Below are 13,117 nucleotides of genomic sequence, written 5' to 3' on the forward strand. Positions count from 1 at the left end.
ACATCTAGTTTTAGTCTTGCAAACCTATCCTATCACCTACAAAACAGTTTCATACTTGTTCTAGATAATGCGAATGTTAACTGTGCGTAGAGTTGTATCAGTGATCGATAGAACTTGAAGGGAATATAAATCCTACCTTTAGCTCCTCGTTGGGTTTGACACTCTTATTTATCGAAAAAGCTACAATTGATCCCCTATACTTGTGGGTTATCAGCGAGCGGCGATCATCTCTTTCATGTCCTCAATACTTCGCTTGACAGCAGCCACGAATCCCTCCACCAGACTTTCGCCCTCGATGCAAAGCTTGGCATTGGCGTCCATAAGTTCCTCGGCCATGGCGGCCGTCTTGTTCAACAAGGTAGTGATCTCCTCGTGTTGCTTCGCCTGCCGGCTATCTTGTTCCTCAACAGGTCACGTTGGGTGCGGAGCTTCACCTTGTCATCAATTAGTCCCCGAATGATGTCGGTTGCCTTATCAAACAAGGCATTGATCTCCTCCTGCAGCTTTGCCCAGCCAGAGATATCATCCTTCAGCTTATTGAGCTTAACGCGCATGTCGTTGCGAATGCGCCTATGAGATCCCTCGCCTGCCTGCGAGAGATCTTTCCAGGACGTTGCGCCGCAACAGCACCTCTCTGCTGCTTCCGCGGCATGGCGGGAATCTGTGCTGCTTTCGCGGCGCCGCCGGACCACTCTGCTGCTTTGGCTTCCATGCCCGCCGCTTCCTGGTCATTTCTCAACCGAGAACTCCTCCTGCGGGCCATGGTAGACGCAAGGAACGACGAAGAAAGACTTGTTGGTTTGTTGGTGAGGAATTGAGGAGGAATGTGCAGTCATTTTCAGTAGGTAGTGTTTATAATCTAGTAATAAGCTGCTAAGTGGGAAAACGTTTAGGTTTTAACTGGTGTGAACAGGTTTGCAATTAAATATAGCATGGTAATTTGAAATGTGACGGGAAACAAGCTCAAATTTTATTAACGGTTCCGGTTTTAACGTGCGGCACGATTCCTAGATGGCGTAGCGTGGGCACGTGTTCTCGGATGCGTATGCGGCGTGTGCACCGTAGGATGCACCGCAATTGGGATGTTAGCACACAACTTGTTCCATCAATCGTCCGTGCTCGTTATTACCATCACGCATGATTCTTTTAATGGGAATGTGTGCCTGTCTATCGCAGACTCCTTGATCTGGCTGACTGTTTTTCTTGTTTTGGCTAATTGCAAACAGTCCATCCGAGTGACATGTATGCCGTCTATCGCACACACCTTGATCTGGCTGACCTTTTCTATTGTTTTGGCTAATTGCAAACAGTTTATCCGAGTGACCTGTATGCCGTCTATCGCACACACCTTGATCTGGCTGACCGTTTTTGTTGTTTTGGCTCATCGCAAATAATTCATCTGAGTGACCTGTATGTCATCTATCACACAAACCTTGATTTGGCTAACCATTTCTATTATTTTGGCTAATCGCAAACAGTTCATATGGATCGATTGTATGCCACATATCGCACACGCGACTCTTTTCTGAATCGTATTTGATGGATCTTCCATCACATACAGTCCGTTTTATTGGTGACGGTTTTATTACGATACCGTTTGTGATTCATGCAATGCACATAGTTTGATCGAAGGGTCTCCGATACATGTGTCGCATTAGGACCATCCGGCAGTAGTGCTCCTTCGCCACGAAGCAGCTCCCGACAGGCACGCGCCTCAGCAAGCTTAGCAGCGGCGACATCACGAGCGCCGTTCGTTTCCTTTTGAACCACGCCGAGACACCCTTTCATCTCAGGCAAGTGTTCATCGGCTGTTTCCGAACACAACCAACACGTTCAAACAGAGATGGAGGTTCAACAAAGCTCGAAAGATTGCAGAACACGAGGGACTCACAAACACGACTCGCAAGAGATTGCTTCAGCTGGGAGACCCGGCCCTGCTCCGTTTCCCCTAATAGGCAAAGCTCGCCGACCCGCGCGACGAGGCTAGATCTTTGGGCAAGGAGAACCTGATGTACAACAGAAATAAAAATCAAAAGCTCAAGCACATTATGACATAATCTACTTGAGGCTCAGAGGCTACTAAGGGGGAACACAATATGCTTACCTTGGTACCAGCCTTTCGCCAAACGACCGACCTCCCCCAAGGCATCCCGCAGGGCTTGGGCCAGGACGCCACTCTCGCTAAGAGCAACTCTCAAGCGACCTAACGCAGAAGGGCTCCTTGACCCTTTGTTGTGCGAAGACGTGGGAGTCGGAGGCGGCGCATAGCCACTTGCCATATCGGCACCAGGACCAAGCCCGCAAAACGACGCCGCAACCTCCAGCGAGGCCCCAGTCCTCGGCGAAGGCTTGGTGCGGCTCCCGCCACAGGGAAACTTGAGCCCACCAGGTCTTCGGCGACTGAATCATCACAAGGCCACTCCCTCATAAGATGCATCATAAAATTAATTTCCATACTATATAAGTTTCGTGTTATAGATATTGATAATTTTTAATATAAATTTGGTCAAACATTCGTAATTTGACTTTAGATAAATCTTATACGCGAAGTAAAAAAATGAAGGGAGTATCAAAACTAAGTTTGTACGTGCAATTGAGCTTGTGAACACATGAAAAATTGAATGGTTGAATTCAGAATAAGAGCAACTCCAATGGGGCGATCAATTTCGTCCGCCGCCGCCCGTTTGGATCGGCGCGGACACAAAAGGCGGCCCAACGCACCGACCCAAACAGACGCGCGTCCGCTTTTCGTCCGCGGGCGACCCATTCCCGGTCCATTTTTGAGCCGGATTTGCGTCGGCGCGGACGCGCGCTCGCTCGCCTTCTCCTCCCCCAGGCCCACTGGTCGGTGGCACATTGGCCTCCCCCATCCAACAGCAACCCTCGCCCGCCTCCTTCACCGCTGACGCCGCCGCCCATTTTTGCTGGCGACTCTGCCAGCTGCCGGCGCCTCCACATACGCCCAGCAACGCCGCTCACTCCCAGGTCGCCCGCCACCGCCGTCTTGCCGCCGGGGAGCCGACTGCTTCCCACCCACGCGCCCCCCACCACACAGCCCCCCCCCCCCCCGATGAAGAAGCCGCCTCGCCGCCCTGGCCAGATCCTCACCGGCACGCTCGTCGGACGCCGGCCTACTCGTCGGATGCCGGCAGGGCAGCTAGCTGGTCCGTGCGCGCCGCGACTCCCTTCATCGGCTGTCTCCTTCGTTGACGCCCGCAAGCAGTTCGACAACTTGCCAAGGTACAAAATGGACTCCGCCGACGAGTTCTTTTTTCACAATTTCCTTTGCGACTCCGACGATGAGGAGGAGATATTGGCTGCCGTGTTGGTCCATCACCACCTCAACAGCCAGTGGCCGTTGTTCCGTGACTCCATTCCGGGCCACCTTCCGGCGTTGAATCACAGCGGGCATTTCCTTCTTTGAAAGGATTACTTTGATACAACAAACCCGTTGTTCAAATATCAAAAATACCGCCGCCGTTTACGTATGAGTAGGCATCTTTTCAACCGTATTAGAGAGGGTGTGGTCGGCTATGATGACTATTTCGAGTGCAAAGAGGATGTCGTTGGCAAGATTGGTTTCTCCTCTTATCAGAAATGCACTGTCGCCATCCGAATGCTTGCATACGGAGTGCCCGATGATCTCATTGATGAGTACGCCCGTATGAGCGAGTCTATATGCCTAGAGTCCCTGTATAAGTTCTGCAAGGCTGTTATTGTTGTGTTTGGCCCTGAGTACTTGAGAGAGCCGACTGCTGAAGATACAACCCGTTTGTTGGCGATGAATGCCAGCAGGGGCTTCCCAGGGATACTTGGCAGTATAGAATGCATGCACTGGGAGTGGAAGAACTGCCCTTCTACTTGGCAAGGGCAGTGTAAGGGCCATGTCAGGGCTTGCACTGTCATACCAGAGGACGTGGCGTCTCAAGATCTCTGGATCTGGCACTCTTTCTTTGGCATGGTCGGATCACACAATGATATCAACGTGCTTCAGCGCTCGCCGGTGTTTGCTAGGCTTGCCGAAGGCAACAACCCACCGGTGAACTTTACTATCAACGGCCACAACTACGACAAATGATACTACCTGGGTGACGATATCTATCCTCAGTGGACCACTATTGTCAAGACAATACCCAACCCTGTCGTAGAAAAGAGAAAGAGATTTTTCTAAGAGCAAGAGAGTGCTAGGAAGGATGTCGAGCGTGCCTTTGGTGTTTTGCAATCTCGATGGGGCATCGTTCGTTATCCTGTTAATACCTGGAGCACATAGAAACTGTGGGAGGTGATGACTGCTTGTGTGATCATGCACAATATGATCGTAGAAGACGAGCGCCCGGAACGTCTGTACGATCAAGGCTTTCAGTTTCAGGGTGAGAATGTTGTGCCTGAGCATGGAGGAGCGGCAACGTTTGAACAGTTCATCCAATTTCATCATGACATGCGTGATTGGGAAACTCACGTGCAACTGCAAAATGATTTGGTTGAGCATATGTGGGCTCTTGTTGGTAACCAATAGATGTATCTTCTTTTATTCGTTTGCAAAACCATGTGAGAACTATGCGAGACATTTTTATTTTTATTCGGCTTGTAAAACTATGCTATTTTATTCGGTTCAAACTATGCTATTTGACTATATGTTTAAATGTAAATTCGTATCAATGCAAAAATAGGGCGGTCAGCCGGCCATGCCGGCACATATGGGTCGGCGCGTTAAACGTGCTGCGGACCCATATCTAAAACAGGGCAGACGCCGGGCAGGCGGCCGATCCAAATGGAAAAAAACGAACGAAATCGCTGTCCGTTTGGGTCGTCCATTGAATCTGCTCTAAGGCCTAAAAAAGGAATTCAGAATAGGGAGACTAACACCGTCAGCGTACTAGCCGTTAGGGTCCTCTTCAACCCGGAGGGAGGGACACTTTTATTCCTAAAATACCCCAACCAAATCCGCCGAGCGTTTCCGTCGAGAAAAGGGGGGGAAAATCCGTCGAGCATCGAACACCCCAAATCCTCCCAAAACCTCTGGCGGCGAAATCCTCCGTGCCTCCTCGCAACTCACATCGGTCGCCCCCGTACTCCGGCACGCTCGAACCTTCCGGTTTCCCTCGGTCGATTCTTGGATCTCGCCGCGCTGCTGGTTGTCTGATCCTTCGGGAGGGGGTATTCCTCGCTGTCCCTCTTCCATGGAGGCGGCGGGCTCCAGTTCGTCCCGGCCGCCGAAGCGCCGCCGGCCCGGGCTGCGGCCGTCGGCGCCTCTGGAGGTGGCCGGCGCGAGGACGCCGTACATGCCGTCCCTCTGCACCAACTCCAAGAACCCGTCCACCAAATGCTACGTGAGTTACCGCGCCGGAAACTCCCTTTTCTTGGCTTCTCCCCTCCTCGGTTCTTGGCTCCTTCGCTTGCTGAATCCCTTGATGGTTGCCGTGCGCTCGCTAGTTCTTGAAAGGAGCCCATACTTGCGTCCTGCCTTGCCACGCTTAGGGTTATTAACGGGGTGTTTGGTAATTTCCGAAGAAATATTACCCTGTATTCCAGTTCTTGGTTATTTGGTGGTTCTTGATGTTGCTAGGGCAAACGGTTTGATTAGTGGCTAATCCTAGGCTGTCTTGCTTTAATAATATTGCTTCAGGAAATGTGTGATCGCACCCCAGCTATGGACGAGTTAGCAGTTCTGAATTCAAGGAACGAATTTTTATCCCCTTTTGTTATGGGGCTGCTGTTGATTGGTAGCATTGACGATATGTTGTCAGGAAATTGTGCTTGCGTCCTGCCTTGCCACGCTTAGGCGGTTATTAACGGGATGTTTGGTCATTTCTGAAAGAAGTATGGCCCCGTATTCCAGTTCTTGGTTATTTGGTGGTTCTTGATGTTGCTAGGGCAAACGGTTTGATTAGTGGCGAATCCTAGGCTGTCTTGCTTTAATAATATTGTTTTAGGAAATGTGTCATCGCACCCCAGCCATGGACGAGTTAGCAATTCTGAATTCAAGGAACGAATTTTTACCCCCTTTTGTTATGGGGCTGCTGTTGATTGGTAGCATTGACGATATGTTGTCAGGAAATTGTGCTAACTGAATGAACATATCGTCTTACTAGTGCTGCATCTGTAAGAAGTATGGTCCGTCTTTTTGAGCCAAACTACCTGTGTTCGTACAGTTCCTGCTCAGTGCTTTGTTTGAAAGGACTGCTTGTTGAAACACAAAACACTCTGGTTTCACCTTTTTAAAGCTCGGCGTAATCACTTCATTTGTTTCATAGAATTTGTTAGCCCATTTTGTAACAATTTTTCAAGGTTTATAAACTTGTCCGGCTTTGGACTGCAATGTTCCATTCTAGATCTCATTATTGTTGGTGTTACCAACAACAACCTATTGAAATTGTAAGATCAGTTGATCACAGGGTACTACGCATACTAGTGTTTATTTGAAGAAAAAGATTTGGCCATAGATGGCTAATTCGGTACATTTGTTTAAAAGAGAATAATCATTCATGTCCTGCAAGTTGCTGTTCATAAATTTAAATTTTTAGACACAAAAAGGTAGAGCATACAAACAATTGAAACGGTAAAAATATCTATTTTTGTAAACACAAGCATCGCAGGACATTGTGAATTTATTTAAAAGGTCAGCATGATTTCTTGATTTTTTCCTAGCCCCATTTTGTGTTTCATAAATATTTCTAAAGATGTCCACAATTATATGGCTTTAAAATGCAATAACCTTCTAGGTCTCATTGTTATTGGTATTATCAGCAGCAGTACTATTGAATTTGTATGGAAAGGTACATAGCGGTCCTTTTTTCAGCACTTGATCTGTCGAATAAGAACATTGCCCTCATTCGGTTCATACGGTTGCGTAGGAGTAATCCTTCATAAACTGCAGTTTATGTTCGGTAGCTCAGAAAATTGCATTCTCTATGCCAATTTTTTGGATTTACTGCAGTTATTGCTATATCATGTGCCCTTCATTTTAAACATGGAAAGGTCATCCTACATAGCGGTCCTTTTTTCAGCACTTGACCTGTCGAATAAGAACATTGCCCTCATTCAGTACATACGGTTGAGAAGGAGTAATCTTTCATAAACTGCAGTTTATGTTCAGTAGCTCAGAAAATTGCATTCTCTATGCCAATTGTTTGGATTTACTGCGGTTATTGCTATATCATGTGCCCTTCATTTTAAACATGGAAAGGTTATCCTACATAGCGGTCCTTTTTTCAGCACTTGATCTGTCGAATAAGAACATTGCCCTCATTCGGTACGTACGGTTGCGAAGGAGTAATCCTTCATAAACTGCAGTTTATGTTTGGTAACTCAGAAAATTGCATTCTCTATGCCAATTGTTTTGATTTACTGCAGTTATTGCTATATCATGTGCCCTTCATTTTAAACATGGATTGGTCGTTTGTTATTTTCGCACTGGTGGTATTTTTATTTGATATATTTTCTGCATACATTGATAGTTGCCATAGTTAAAAAAGGCGCGCCTAAGCGAGCGCTTAAGTGCGCCTAGGCTCTAGGCGATAGCAAAACGCCTAGCGCATAACTGCGCTTAATCTCTGCATAAGCATGCGCTTTGGTCAGAAATCACAAGGAGGTGGCAAAACGCACAATTAACGCCTAGCGCTTTTTTGAACTATGATAGTTGTTGTATTCTGCTTAGTAAATAGCCTGCGACATATACCATGAAATAACTATTCATTATGTTCTGTGTAAACTCCTACTGTATCGTGCCATGTACAGAACTCCTTGTTTCCTTGGATCATAAATTAAACCATGACGCTTTTATGTACCAACTTCCAGCAAGCACATCACTGCAATATACTAGATGGTGTAATGGTCCTTAACTTTGTGCATAACTTCCCTGAATTTACAATAAATATTTAAAGAAATAGTTATGCCTGATATTTTTATGGGTCTTCTATAATGGCAGGGTGACAGATTCATACCAGATAGGTCAGCGATGGACATGGACATGGCATATTACCTCCTTACGGAACCTAAGAAGGGGAAGGAAAATGAAGCCGTGGTATCACCAGCTAAAGAAGCATACAGGAGGCTTCTTGCTGAGAAACTCCTGGGCAGCAGAACCAGGATTCTTGCCTTCAGGAACAAGCCACCAGAACCTGAAGGGATGCTGCCACAGATTTTATTTGAAACTCCGACTTCCAGTCAGACCAAGCCTACTAAACAGCGCCGAAAGATTCCCCAGGTATGCCAATTGCTTTGCAGTTTGTGGATCTTCTGGTTCTTCAGACAACTAGCATTATTCTGTTGGTTACATCATGCTTGGATTGCTTTGTTTTTTCAGTTTGCTGAGAGGACGTTAGATGCCCCTGGAGTGGTTGATGATTACTATCTTAACATGCTGGACTGGGGAAGCAAAAATGTGGTGTCCGTTGCCCTTGAGAATACCTTGTACTTGTGGAATGCATCTGATAGCTCTACTTCTGAGCTTGTGACTGTTGACGCTGACTATGGTCCCATCACTAGTGTCAGCTGGGCTTGTGAGGGGCAACATATTGCCGTTGGCCTTAACTCTTCTGACATCCAGCTCTGGGATACGAGCTCTAATCGCATGGTTAGTTCTCTTGACGTTCTTTTTCTTGTACTGTAGTGTAAACGTAATGGCTCATGCTGATACAAATATATATCTCATAAAATTTGCAGCTGAGAACACTCCGAGGTGTCCATGAGTCAAGGGTTGGTTCACTGGCTTGGAACAGTAGCATCCTGACAACCGGTGGAATGGATGGCAAGATCGTGAACAATGATGTCAGGATGAGATCCCATATGGTTCAGACATACCGAGGGCATGAAGCAGAGGTATGTGGGTTGAGGTGGTCAGGATCTTTGCAGCAATTGGCGAGTGGTGGAAACGACAATCTGGTGCACATATGGGATGCATCAATGGCGTCTTCTAATCCATCTGTGGGTTACAATAGATGGCTCCATAGGTTTAGTGACCACTTGTCTGCAGTGAAGGCTCTTGCCTGGTGTCCATTCCAGAGCAATCTACTTGCCTCTGGTGGTGGTGGAAATGATCGATGCATCAAATTCTGGAACACACACACTGGTTTATGTCTGAATTCTGTTGATACTGGGGCCCAGGTATGCGCACTGCTCTGGAATAAGAATGAAAAGGAGCTATTGAGCGCCTGCGGGTTTGTACAGAAACCACTCACATTATGGAAGTACCCGTCGATGGTTAAATTGGCCGAACTCGAAGGCCACACTTCACGTGTCCTCTGCTTGGCACAGGTATTTTTTACTCTCTCTGGCGGCACCGCATATATGGTAGTGATGATTGCTTGTTTATGCTGTTGATAGACAAGATTTCCTGATACTTTTATGTTTGTTGCAGAGCCCTGATGGCTCCACGGTAGCCTCCGTTGCAGCAGATGAGACTCTAAGGTTCTGGAATGTGTTTGGAACTTCTGAAGCACCGAAACCTGCAGCCAAGACCGTGCACACTGGAATGTTTAGTTTCAGTCATATCAGATGAAGTTTTATCTGGAATAGGGTTGCGGGTAATCGCCGTATATACTAGTATGAAGCTTACTAAAGATGTACATATTCTCTAGTACCTGATCACCATCCATATTTTGTTGGAGTTGAGCAACTTGGAACTGTAACCGTCTTCTGATCTGATAGGCAACTTAACCATCATTTTGTTCAGAGAGAAGTTTATCGCGATTTAGATAAAGCCTGCAAATATGAGGTCCTAATGCATGAATATGCTTTGTCACTTTTGTATGCTGACTCCATCCATCTGGATGCCGTCCTAGTGTAATTTTCTCACCTTCGTTTATTTTCCCTGTGATAGTGGAATGACCATGAGTATGTGATAGCATTCCGTTGTTTTCCACCTTGCTTACTGTTCTCTGCTCCTAATGCATTCAAGGAGTGTGTTATAACTCTTTGTTTCTGCACTTTTTCCGATAGAAGTTATAGTCACTTAAAAAAAACACTGCTTAACTTAACTAGATCGTACTAGAAGATAAGCAAGCTGGTTCGGGCGGTAAGTCCTATTTGAAGATAAGAAGTTGTGTTAATTTTTGCAGGTCTGTATAAAATATGTTAAAGCACAAATATGCTTCATCACTATAATGAAAATAGTGACATCTACACCTCAAAAAACAAAATAGTGACATCTAAACCATGCTCTTTATCTTCTTCCAGGATGATTAGTTGTATATACTTCACCACAATATATACTTCCTCCGTCTCGAATTACTTGTCGTGGAAATGGATAAAAATGAATTTATCTAGAACTAAAATACGTCTAGATACATCCATTTTTGACACAAGTAATTTCAAACAAAGGGAGTATATTCCTACACCGGCCGAGGACGAAATGGTGAGGAGGAGAGGGGTTCGATTCTACCATCATGTTGTGTGGATATTAGATCGATTGATGAGTTGTGTAATCTGATCGTAGATGAGATCAAGCAACGGGCAATGGCAGGAGCATTACGGATTGAATGGAGAGAGGGGGCGGAATAGGTCGCGGGATAACAGAGGCGTTGGGTGAGGATGCATCTCGAAGGAATCCCGCGAGCCCAATGTGAGCTCGGTCGGTCCTGACTCTAAAGGATTTTTTTTTTCTATAGAAATTCTATCATATAGAATTCCTCCAAACCAAAGGAGGCCTCACTATTTTCACATACAGAATGTTAAAATTTTGTTCACATTCTCAAAAAATGATTCATTTTTACAATATGTTTGGAATTTAAAAAATTGTTAAACATTTCAAAAAAAAAATCAAGAAATATCAGATTTTCAAATTAAAATCGCTTTCCTGACAAAAAATGTTCATGTTTTTCCAAAAAAAATATTTATAATTTTGGAAAAATGTTTGTGCTTTCAAAAAAATAAAACATGTTCGCGTTTCATAAAAGTGTTCAAACTTTTTAACAAATGTTTTTCGTGATTTTAGAAAAACTAAATGAAGGAGGGAAAAAATGTCCGCTAGAACAATCGGCTTGCTTTCCGACCCGGTACAGTTCACCATCTGCCAACCCAATCAGGGCGCTCCCGCGTGTGGGATGCTGACTGTTCACCGCAGTGTGGCAAATTGGAGCTCTCGGTCACTGGCGCTGCGCACCTTGTACAATTTTGTATCTGTTTTGTATCTGCGGGTTGGCTGACTGTCTCCAAAGAAATTATGTATTCATCTAACAATCATTGTCTAATAAAAATCAAATTATCATTATGTCTCAACAAATTAAACTATCATTATCTAATAAAACAAGTGATTTCCCAACCCAAAAAAAGCCATTGATTTCTGAACATAAAGATGGCCCTGCACAAGCACAACCTGGAAGGAAACTCACGTGTCAAACAACTGTTGGATATTAGGGGCGAAGCAACTACTATCAATAATGCTCTTTCGCTAGCAGTGGTGCCAATTCCTTTTTTATGCCTCGAGGTGGTGAATGACATCAATGCCAATAATTCATAGACTGCGTATATAGGTGTGCTAAAGAGATCGACGAGAAAAAAAAAGTGTCACAGTGTGTCAGGTTCGACTATGAGCAGAGAAAATAGAATAAGGACTGTCATGCATAAGTGAAGTACTCTACTTCTCTTTCCAATGGGTGAATGCACTGGGCCTGTTTGAGACTGTTTTGCTCCATCAGAATCAGTTTTACTTCACCAAATCCACTTTGAAGTAGTTCATACAGAAAATGTGCTCTACCAAAAAGAATGTTTGGCTTCCATCTAGCTCTAGCTTCAAGAACGGAAAATTTGGTGAAAATGATCAATTTGATTGGACGAGTGAGTAGAAACGAAAGGGTGTCCATTTTACTGGTGGCAGTGGTGGGTAATTTCCCCAACTTCAGCTTGTGGAGTTTTTTAGAGCACCCCGTGAAGAGCTTCAAGAAAAACTGGGAGTTATAACTTAGATTCTAGTTTTTTGCAGAGCGGATAATCGTGGAGCTACCTTGTGTGGCTTGCGTTTTCTAGAGTGGAGCTAAATTTTAAGAAGCATAGCAGTCCCTTTGTTTTCGGATCCCCTGGTACTGACATGTGTCCTTGTAAACATTCCAATGCAATAAAGTTCTTCTGTTAGGTAAAAAATATATTTCTCACGCCAGATACAAAACATTGTCATCTTGCCAGATACTCGCTCGAGCATTAATGATTGAGACGGTTTTTTTAAACGCAAGGCAAAAACTTTACCTGTTACGTTAATTTGGAACGGTTGTTGCTCGGTTAATTGTGGAAACTGATAGAAACCTAATACATGTAAGGCCAGACCCACTCAAACTCCACCGGATAAGCCACTACTGCGAGCGATGTTGCCAACCGCACAAAAATAAACCAATAGCAGGACCCGCTGTGCCGAACAAGTCAACCCTTCACCACCGCCGGAGAGAGTAAGTCGAGACTACTATGCAAAGAGCATTCTCGGGACTCTACCGAGGTGAATAAGGCGTGACTGCTATGATTGAGGAGGGTTCACTTTGGTGTGAGATTGATGTTAAAATTCATCTTTGATTTGACTTAACTTGGCTGCATATTCTGACGATTAATTGTCACTATGGCTTCACTTTTGTGTAAGTTCCAGAGTTCAGTTGACCGCCCGAAAGATTCAGAATTCATTTGTATTGGATCAGCAAAAGGTATGATTGTTTCCATACTTATTAACGAACGGTCTATCAGTTGTTTAGAAAAATGAAAGTAAAAAAAGGAGTATTGGTATAACTAGGGCTCCTCTGATTCAAAGGATTTTCATATGAATTTTGGAGGATTAGAATCATTGGGAATATTCCAATGCTGCTTGTTTCATTCATAGGAATAGATCCTATAGGAGTTTTTCCTAAGGACTTTTTGCTACTTCCCATAGGATTTCTAGCATACACTCAAATCTCTTTGAAAGAAATTCTTTGTTTTTTCTGTGATTTAATCAAACAATCCAAAATCACGTGGCATTGAGATGAACATGACATTCCAATCCTATGGTTTTCATATTCCCGTGTTTTTAGAATCCTGCAAATCAAAGAGGCCCTTACTAGTGACCAATCCATTAACTGTTTATAAAGGTGTTCATGATTTATTCAAAAACTAAGAAATTTGAAAACTCCAATTGGTTGTTATTTGGTTGTTCAGACGAATA

At 44.8% G+C, this 13,117-nt stretch overlaps 1 protein-coding gene across 1 annotated transcript; it reads left to right on the forward strand.

Moving 5' to 3' along the window:
- The first annotated feature begins 4,952 nt into the window (after nucleotides 1–4,952).
- On the forward strand, nucleotides 4,953–9,742 carry LOC109741623 (cell division cycle 20.2, cofactor of APC complex). The gene is made up of 5 exons (XM_020300701.4): nucleotides 4,953–5,330; nucleotides 7,928–8,206; nucleotides 8,306–8,575; nucleotides 8,665–9,255; nucleotides 9,359–9,742. Exons 1-5 carry the CDS (start codon nucleotides 5,181–5,183, stop codon nucleotides 9,497–9,499), a joined length of 1,431 nt encoding a protein of 476 aa, XP_020156290.1. The 5' UTR covers nucleotides 4,953–5,180; the 3' UTR covers nucleotides 9,500–9,742.
- The last annotated feature ends 3,375 nt before the right edge of the window (nucleotides 9,743–13,117 follow it).

Source organism: Aegilops tauschii, chromosome 5 (genome assembly GCF_002575655.3).
Source record: "Aegilops tauschii subsp. strangulata cultivar AL8/78 chromosome 5, Aet v6.0, whole genome shotgun sequence".
Taxonomy (NCBI): domain Eukaryota; kingdom Viridiplantae; phylum Streptophyta; class Magnoliopsida; order Poales; family Poaceae; genus Aegilops; species Aegilops tauschii.

Bases quoted from the DNA above. Each gene is read 5' to 3' on its own strand.
- LOC109741623 (XM_020300701.4), top strand. From the start codon at position 5,181: ATGGAGGCGGCGGGCTCCAGTTCGTCCCGGCCGCCGAAGCGCCGCCGG. The intron at 8,207-8,305 runs GTATGCCAATTG...TTGTTTTTTCAG, and splicing joins AGCGCCGAAAGATTCCCCAG to TTTGCTGAGAGGACGTTAGA. The intron at 8,576-8,664 runs GTTAGTTCTCTT...TAAAATTTGCAG, and splicing joins ATACGAGCTCTAATCGCATG to CTGAGAACACTCCGAGGTGT.